This window comes from Engraulis encrasicolus, chromosome 6 (genome assembly GCF_034702125.1).
Source record: "Engraulis encrasicolus isolate BLACKSEA-1 chromosome 6, IST_EnEncr_1.0, whole genome shotgun sequence".
Classification (NCBI taxonomy): Eukaryota; Metazoa; Chordata; class Actinopteri; order Clupeiformes; family Engraulidae; genus Engraulis; species Engraulis encrasicolus.
The window spans coordinates 6840252-6850251 of record NC_085862.1 but is presented as its reverse complement, the minus strand read 5'-3'; the positions used below and the strand labels follow the sequence as shown (position 1 = coordinate 6850251).

The window sequence follows — 10000 nt, the reverse complement described above, 5'->3', positions numbered from 1 at the left end:
CTCTCTCTCTCTCTCCCTTCCTTCCCCCCTCTCTCTGTAGGTTTACAGGTTACAGTAAGACTGGTAAACGGTACTAAATGAATACAATTTAAATCTCTCTCTCTCTCTCTCTCTCTCTCTCTCTCTCTCTCTCTCTCTCTCTCTCTCTCTCTCCCTTCCTTCCCCCCTCTCTCTGTAGGTTTTCCTGGCGGTACCAGCTGCGTGAGTTTAAGAGTGAGTTTCGCGTGGTGGCGGTGGACATGCGCGGCTATGGCGACTCTGACCAGCCCCTGTCCCCTGAGAGCTACCGGCTGGACTACCTCGTCACGGATGTCAAGGACATTGTGGAGTACCTGGGTGAGCTGACTTTCTCTCTAGTTTAACCAAGAAACATGCACATCTAGGGCTGAGTACCGATCAGAATTTTTCGGTTTCGGTTCCGGTTCCAGAACCTTCATTTCGATGCCGGTTCCTGACGGTGCCATTTTCGGTTCCTATTTTATAAACACTCGGGATGACGACATTTTTAAAAATCATAACAAACCACGAGCCTCCCTCATTATCCAATTGAAGTCCACGGGAAGTTTAGTGCAGCACATCTGTCTCAAAAAGTTGGTGCAGGATTAGCAAAGTCACATGAGAACTAAAAATAAAGTCCGCAACACCAAGCTACCGTTTGTCTTAATTTAATATTGTGACGATTCGGGCAGGAAGCGCACGGACGCACAAGATCAAGATCGTCCCATGCAAAGTCAATGATATCCATCAGTGGATGGGAGCCAGTGTGCTCCCTCCCATCCGCCTTAGGCAGATGCTTTTGCAAGTCTAATGGATTGTCACGAGACTGCAGTGAATTGCAATTGCTAAGGGAAACGGAAGCTCTGTGTCGCAGGCTTTATTTTCAGTTTTCATCTGGTTTTCTCTCTACACACCACACTACCATAGGCCTACTCCGCTAACACCACCACTCCCAACTCCCCTGGTTGAACTCAAGAGCAGATTATGACTCCATGGCCCCCTGGGCTAGACAATAACATAGGCCCCCCTCCATGGGTGTTGGTTGTTTACAAAAAGATTCAGGGCCCCCAGAGAAACTTTAAAGTAAACTCCCCTTGAGTTAAATAATAGGCTTTTACAGTTCTCCTGTACTTCCAACCGCTTCCAAGCTTATTTCCAAAAATGGGACAGTATCACTTAAAAAAAATACAGTTGTTAAAAGTGTAAAACATTATAGAGGCTTGGCCTTCAGGGCCCCCTTGACTCTTGGGCCCCTGGGCTTGGGCCCGGTAGGCACCATGCAGTAATCCACCCTTGGTTGAGCTGGGTTTCTCTCCACCCACAACCCCAAACAGGGTTGCCAGATGAGGCTGATTATTTCCAGCCCAAAAAATGCTCAGAACACGCCTGGAAGCACTAATTCCCACCCAATTCTATTGGTTTCTATGGGCAAAATTAGGCAGGTTTTCCAGCAAAATGCCGTTTTTACCTGCAGACGGCCATCCTAAGCAGCCCAATTGGGCGGGAAACAGCCCAATCTGGCAACACTGACCCCAAACCGACCACCACCTTCCCCTTACCACACTAACACACCAAAAGGGACAAGAGCGCCGACAACCGTGAATAAGAACCGCCTCCTATTTCAGGCCATTTGTTAGTACATACAGTCTGGCCATTGACACTGTTTTCGTTGACCGATAAGCCAGACCAAAAAAAACGAATAGACGGAGGATTTTCACAGCACAAGATGATGCTAGGTCTAACTCTGCTTCATTTGAATGGCTGTGCATAGACAGCAGAGCCCTGTGTGCAACTTTCCTTTCCTTTCCTTTCCTCTCCTCTGTTGCCCTGTTGCCGTCTCTGCTGTCCTGATCCCATCCCGTCTCCTCCTGGTGTTGTTTATGGGGTGTCTCATCTTATCTCTGTCCTCTGAAGACAGGCCTGAATACTAATGTGGTGCACGATGGGGTCACTGCACTGGGGAGGCGAGAAGAGGAGAGGAGAGGAGGGGAGAGGAGAGGAGAGGAGAGGAGAGGATAGGGGAGGGGAGGAGAGGAGAGGAGAGGGGTGGGGAGGAGAGGAGAGGAGAGGAGAGGGGAGGAGAGGGCATGAAAGGAGAGGGAGGATAGGAGAAAAGAGAAGAGAAGAGAAAAGAAGATAAGAGAGGAGAGGAGAGAAGAGGGGAGGAGAGGAGGAGGAGAGGGGGGAGGAGAGGGGAGGAGAGGAGAGGGGAGGATAGGAGAGGATAGGAGAGGAGATGGGAGGAGAGGAGAGGAGAGGAGAGGGGAGGAGAGCAGAGGGGAGGAGAGGAGAGGGGAGGAGACAAGAGGGGAGAAGAGGAGAGCAGAGGGGAGGATAGGAGAAGCGAGGAGAGGAGAGGAGAAGTGATGAGATGCAGGCCAGTCTTTTTCTGTCTGCGTCTTTGACCTTGGCTAGCGGAGCAGAGGCCGTTTCTCTTCTCGCCTGTGTGAGGTCGCTGGGCTGGGCTGGGCTGGGCTGGGCTCCCATGGATAGCAGCGCTGGAACCAGGCCCATTTCATTAGCCCTTCATGCTAATGACGATGTTAATATACGCACCTTACTGCCCTAGGCCTACACCGAGCTCTTTGCTGTCTGTTCCCCTCTCTCTCTCGCTCCCCTATACCTGGTTGTCTCATCTTCCATCTCTTGAGTTTCTCTTGAGGGTTTCAGTGATAAGTGAGCTAGGCAGGCAGGCAGGCAGTCACTTAAACAGCCAGTGTAATGTAGCCCATCAATCCCCCATAGTCTGACCATAGTCATCACTGTGGCAAGGTCGTGGGTAGTCACCATAGTCATCACTGTGGCAAGGTCGTGGGTAGTCACCATAGTCATCACTGTGGCAAGGTCGTGGGTAGTCACCATAGTCATCACTGTGGCAAGGTCGTGGGTAGTCACCATAGTCATCACTGTGGCAAGGTCGACGGTAGTCACCATAGTCATCACTGTGGCAAGGTCGTGGGTCTGGCTAGTCACCATAGTCATTACTGTACTAAGGTCGTGGGTCTGGCTGTGGCAGATGAGGTGTTGTCGCTAGTGGGGGACCGATTATGACTCCATGGGCCCCTGGGCCAGATAATAAGAAAGGCCCCCCTCCATGGGCCCCTGGGCCAGACAATAAGAAAGGCCCCCCTCCATGGGCCCCTGGGCCAGACAATAAGAAAGGCCCCCCTCCATGGGCCCCTGGGCCAGACAACAAGAAAGGCCCCCCTCCATGGGTGTTAGTTACAAAAAGATTCAGGGTTTTAGTTCATATGTTTGAAACCTTATGCTTATGACATATCGTTTGGTGTTTGGACTTTGGGGGGTTTGCCCCACAAGAAAATACGGTTGTTACACACGTTATTTGTATTTATTTTTTTAAAGATATTTTTTTATGGGCTTTATGTGCCTTTATTGATGATAGGTAGATGACAGTAGAGATTGACAGGAAATCAGTGGGACAGAGAGATGGGGGTAGAGTTGGGACACGACCAAGCTGGACTTGAACCTGAGTCCCCATGGGCATGCAAGCCCAAGTGGGGGGCCCAAGTGGGGGGCCCAGCGCGCTGCGCCACAACACCCCTACACGCGTTATTTTATCACAATATGAGAATGCTCACGCTTCAGGGCCGTCTTGGTTCTTGGGCCCCGGTGCCTGGGCCCGGTAGGCCAGTGCAGTGTTCCCTCCTTGTTCGCTGGCTGCCATTGGTGACTCATTGATGAGGTCATTTGTGAGGGGTCTGCTCAATTCCACACTGTGGTGTGTCTGTCAGGGGGACAGTCATCTGTCACTGACCCAGCTCATCTTCAGCCACCACAAGTTGCCAATGGCTCTATACTGGATTGGTGTATGACACATCCAAAACATCAGAGACACATCAGTAGCACAGGAGCTGGACCAAACAGAAGATATATGAAAGGAACAACAGTGTTCTGTGCTCCCAAACAAAGCTTAAAGGGACACTGTGTGAGATGTTTAGTTGTTTATTTCCAGAATTCATGCTGCCCATTCACTAATGTTACCTTTTTCATGAATACTTACAACCACTATCAGATTCTAAGTATTCATTATGACTGGAAAATTGCACTTTTCATACATGGAAAGGGGGATCTTCTCCATGGTCCGCCATTTTGAATTTCCAGAAATAGTCATTTTAAGCTGCAAAAATGACTGTACTTGGGCCATACTAGAAGTCAAATTTGGCAATAGGCGACACAGTTTCAATGAACAGCATAGTTGCAGTACATTTTTTGACCATTTCCTGCACAGTGTACCTTATTAATGGCATGAAATCCCAAAACGTTATGCCTTGTTAGTTTAGTTAGAAATGTTATTGTCTCCAATGGGGACGTTTTTGTAAGCAAGTGAGGTAAACACCAGGCAAGTTGCATTTGCCTAAGACATGATAAAACAAAGAATTAACACATCACCCATATATACTGTAACAAGACATAACACAAGCAGGACAGCACAAAACAACTATTCAACATTTTTCACTCAAGTTTCACTTCACTGGCATCACAGTGCAATGCAATGCAATTACAAAAATGCACTGGTGTGCAAAAATGCTGTTTGGGGGCTAAAACAGTGTTGTGGACCCTTTCTCCTTTGATGCATGACACATGACACCTGATGTCAGCTGAGCTCACCTCCACTCCGACTCACCGGAACACAGAGCTGCCCTTATCGCTGCGGGGTCACCTAGCAACCAGACAGCATCATCACATCACAGCACCCTGCTGGCCTAAAGATTCTCTGACTACTTTAACACTATGACACTCAATGAACTAATCCTCACTTGCATTCCTTTTCCTCATCAGCCCCTCTGTGGTTACCTGGGAGACAACATGCCTCTATGCAGGGATGAGAGAGGTGCCTTTAAGAGACAGTGTTATACATTTGCTGTTACCGAGTCACATTTGCTGTTACCGAGTCGTAGTACATAGGTCCTGTGTTATTTCATACTAGTATAGTACTATGGTAGTTAACTTTTCAATGACCATGGGGATTTGTAACTGCATTTCTGGTAGATGTACAACTCAATGTACGGACTGAAGACTGAAGTTATGTGATTTTTATGTGAAATGTTTTGAAAATCAGTGAACACTATTACTGTATTAATGTGAAACAGATATAGGCCTACCATGTACACCAGCCATACAAAACCCTTCCCTGAAAAGCCCAGAGTGAGAGAGAGAGAGTTGCTGTGGCTGTGTGAGGGCAGGGTAGCACGGGCATGAGAATGAGTCACATCTCCTCTTCCCTGCAGCCATACACACTGCAGCACTACACTCAAGCATGCGTACCTACACTACACTACACACTGGACACACTACACACTACACACTACACACACACTCTCCACTCCTCTTCCTTGCAGCCATACACACTGCAACCCTCCACTCCAGCACGCGTACCTACCTACACTACACACTGTACACACAGAGGGATACACACTGGACACTACACACTAGTCAGGGATACACACTACACACTACACACACACTTTCTACCCCTCTTCCCCGCAGCCATACACACTGCAACCCTACACTCTAGCATGCGTACCACACTGTCAAGTTCAAGTCAAGTAGGTTTTATTGTCAATTTCTTTACATGCACTGGTCATACAAAGAATTTGAAATTACATTTCTTGCTTTCCCATACAGACATAGACTAATCTAGGTAAGACATAGACAGTATAGACATAGACAGTACTTATACATGGACTTAAGACAGTATGGACATAGACAGTGCTCATACAGACATTTAAAGTGCAAGACTGGACAACAGAAGACTTGTAGAGGACATACATTAAGAGGTATTTGTTGTGCTTTTGTGCTTTTCCTAAAAAAAGTCCTTTATAGCGTTCTGACATGGTAATAGTAGCATTTTGAAGAAAAATAAATATTAAAAAGGTCTGTCAAGTACACCAGCAGCAGTGTGTGTGTGTGTGTGTGTGTGTGTGTGTGTGTGTGTGTGTGTGTATGTGTGTGTATGTGTTTAGTGCAGGTACAGTAGAAGGTGCGGTGTGCGTCTTGTGTGTGTGTTCGTGTGTCTGTGTGTGTGTGTGTGTGTGTGTGTGTGTGTGTGTCAGTGTGTGTATGTTTGGGTTTAGTGCAGAAAGTGCAGTGTGCTTGTGTGTGTGTGTGGTGTGTGTGTGTGTGTGTGTGTGTGTGTGTGTGTGTGTGTGTGTGTGTGTGTGTGTGTGTGTGTGTGTGTGTGTGTGTGTGTGTGTGGTGTGTGTGTGTGTGCATGTTTTGAGTTAGTGCAGGTTGAAAGTTCAGTCACAAGTATAGTAGTGCAGGTGGAATGTTCAGTCGCAGATGTGGTGGTGGGGGATGGGGGGGGGGGGTTGTCAGTGGCCTTGCTGGCTAGAGGCTGACAGTGGAGGGAGAGTGGGTTGAGTGTTCAGCATCTTGATCGCTTGGTGCATTGTGCTGCTCGCCAGCCTGGTGGTACGGGAACGGAGGCGCCTTGTACCTCTTTCCAGAGGGCAGGAGGCTGAACAGTTTGTGTGCGGGTGGCTTGTGTCTTTGATGATCATCAGTGCTTTCCGGGGTGAGGCGTGTGGTGTAAATGTCCTGCAGGGAGGGGAGTGGTACTCCAATGATCTTCTTCGCTGTGTTCACAACACGCTGGAGTGTCTTCCTGTTTTTCTCCGTGCAGCTTCCTCCCCACACTGTGATGCAGTTGGACACGACGCTCTCTATGGTTCCTCTGTAGAATGTTGTCATGATGGGAGGGTGTAGCACTTGCCTTCTTTAGTTTGCGCAGGAAGTAGAGACGCTGATGGGCCTTCTTCGCCAGTGATGTAGTGTTGGTGGTCCAAGAGAGGTCGTCGCTGATGTGCACTCCAAGGAACTTGGTGCTGCTCACTCTCTCCACAGCATCGCCGTCGATGGTCAGTGGTGGCAGTTGTTTTTGGACCCTTTGGAAGTTGACAACAATCTCCTTGGTCTTGTTGACATTCAGCAGGAGGTTGTTGTCTTTGCACCATCTGGCCAGCAGGTCTACTTCTTCTCTGTAGTGAGTCTCATCGCCCTTGGTGATGAGGCCCACCAGTGTTGTATCATCCGCAAACTTCACTAGATGGTTAGTGCTGTGGGTCGTTGTGCAGTCGTGTGTCAGCAGCGTGAACAGCAGGGGGCTGAGAACACAACCTTGCGGAGCCCCCGTGCTCAGGGTCAGGGTGCTCGAGGTGTTGTTCCCTACCCGTACTGCTTGTGGTCTTTGCATCAGGAAGTCCAGCAGCCAGTTGCAGAGGGAGGTGCTGAAACCTAGTTTGTCCAGTTTTCTGATGAGTTGTTGTGGTATTATGGTATTGGACAAGTGGACAAATGGACACACTCTAGTCAGGGATACACACTACACACACACACACTCCACTCTGGCATACACACTCCAGTCAGGTATACACTGCACAATACACACAAATTCTGGCATACACATTACACACTCCAGTCAGGCATACCCTACACACACTACACACACGCGCTGGCATACACACACACACTTCGTTATACACACTACACAATCCACTCCGGCATAGACACTATACACCCTCAAGTCAGGCATACACTACACACTACACACACACTCCACTCAGCCATACACACTACTCATTGTACACACTCCCAGTCAGTCATTGTCTTTTATACAGCACATGGGTCTCCTCTGTGGGTCCTCCGTGGGGCCCTCGAGAATCGAGTATCGCTCAGCATGACTCACGCGTTCTCACTCCCCTGTCGCCTTCTCACCTCACCATCATGACCCTTGACCTCTGGTCTGTGACAGATGAGGGTAAGGGACGAGGACAGTGGCAGAGGCAGCGTAGACAGTGTTGCCAGATAGGGCGGTTTTCCCACCTAATTGGGCTGCTGAGGATGACTGTCTACGGGTAAAAAAGGGTAAAAAGGGCATTTGGGCGGGCTTTTCTGCAGATTTATGACCATAGAAATCAATAGAATTTAGTTCACATTGGACGGGATTTAGTGCCTCCAGGCGGGTTATGGGGTGCAAATCATCAGTCTCATCTGGCAACCCTGAGCGTAGCATGGTCTATCCTGTACTGGAAAATCTGTGCTGTGTGCTGTGTGGTGTGGCATTGGTGGAGGAGTGGAATTATGTTGCATTGCACAGGTCAAAGTGGTATTGCGTGGCATCACGTGGCATAACATGGGGTGATGTGGTGTAGCAATGTGGTCCATTGTTGAGTCAGTGTGGGCAATGAAGCTGCGTAAGGGGCATACATTACTGTGGCAATGTGTAGCATGGTGCAGCATGGTATAGTTCTGTGTAGCACCAATGTAACCAATTATAGGGCGAATAATGGCACATCCCATCTGATTCCCATTTATTGCATAGACCAGGGGTTCCCGCCATGCCCCTTTTACCGGCCCTCCACCTCTCTGCACCTCACCATTTGAACTGGCCCAAAGAAACAATGCTCACAGAGATAAAATGTATTTTTTTAATATTTTATTTTGTTTATCAACAGGCCTTCCTACAGTTTAATTTTCACTAACCTAGTGTGAATAACCAGAAGTTTCTTGTCTCAATGTAAACAGGCCTACCATTTCTATTGTATCCCTCATAAACTGTCAATTACCATATTTTTCTAACCTTTCCTTGTTATTTTTACATGGTTATTAGAATTTGAAAGCAATACCTGTGGTATTTCAAATTGAACAACATGTGAAGTACTCACTTATTTTGCAAATCACTTGTAACGATGAACTATTTTGTGCTAGAGAAATTATGGCTTTAACAGGCAATGGCCTAGTAGTATACAGCCCACATGATTGATCCCGGCCCCTGATCACGGTCAGGAACGATAATGTGGCCCCCAGAGAAAAAAAGTTTGGGGACCCCTGGCATAGACATTCTGGAAACTAACTAGCATTGATTCTCGTGGTAATACAGGACAAACTGCGTCCCGTTTCATCTCAATAGTACTCATAAGTGTGTTTCTAATTACGTGATAATTCATTCACAGAATGCATTGAAATAGCAAAGTGTGCATGAGCGCTGCACAGGAAAAAAACAGCACTGCGCCAGTACGAACGCGGCCGGCCACCATCTGAGTGGAGTGGCAGAAAGAGGCTATTTGGTGGGCAGGGCTAACATGATCAGAGCGTCCCCACGGGAGGAAGTGGTGGCCTTGATCTGCCATCTTAAGTGGCCCGAGTTAGATTAAGGCAGACCTCCAGCGCACCCTCCAGTGCTGTTTTTCATTGTGGTCACCGTTGTTGATGTTGTGGTCACTGATGTTCTTGTTGTTCTTGTTGTTCTTGTTGTTGTTGTTGTTGTTGTTGCTTCAGCAGGGATGTTGTTGGTTTTGGAAGAGAGTGGCCCTGTGGTAAGAACAGTGGTTCCCATTCTAGTATTATTAGCAGACAGACTATTCATGGAAAATCTAGCAATTTTAATGGACAAAACAATTGCCTTGGCTCATAAGAGGATGGGGGTGGACCAGGGCTGTGTGTGTGTGTGTGTGTGTGTGTGTGTGTGTGTGTGTGTGTGTGTGTGTGTGTGTGTGTGTGTGTGTGTGTGTGTGTGTGTGTGTGTGTGTGTGTGTGTGCGTGCGTGCGTGCGTGCGTGCGTGCGTGCGTGCGTCTGTGTGTGTGTGTGTGTGTGTGTGTGTGTGTGCCTGCCTGCCTGCCTGCCTGCCTGTCTGTCTGCCTGTCTGCCTGCCTGCCTGCCTGCGTGCGTTCGTGCGTGCGTGCGTGCGTGCGTGTGTGTGTGCGTGCGTGTGTGCGTCTGTGTGTCTCTGTGTGTGTACTGCTCTGTGCTGTTGGGAGTCATAGGGGATGCCACCCTCCAGTGCTGTTTTTCATCGTGGTCGCTGTTGTTGCTGTTGCTGTTGTTGTTGTTGTTTCTGCTGCAGGAGGGGTTTTGAAAGAGAGTGGCCCTCTGGTAAGAAGGTGGGTGCAGAGGTGGAGAGTGGTGGATGTGGGGGTGGAGAGAGAGAGAGAGAGAGAGAGAGAGAGAGAGAGAGAGAGAGAGAGAGAGAGAGAGAGAGAG

At 48.5% G+C, this 10000-nt stretch overlaps 1 protein-coding gene across 1 annotated transcript in view; it reads left to right on the top strand.

Annotated features, from left to right (window-relative positions):
- The window catches only part of ephx4 (epoxide hydrolase 4), a 51065-nt gene that overhangs the window by 14771 nt on the left and 26294 nt on the right, over nucleotides 1-10000 (top strand). The window contains exon 3 of the mRNA XM_063200535.1: nucleotides 179-336. Within this exon, the coding sequence (XP_063056605.1) occupies nucleotides 179-336 (158 nt within the window). The remainder of the gene's footprint in view (nucleotides 1-178; nucleotides 337-10000) is intronic.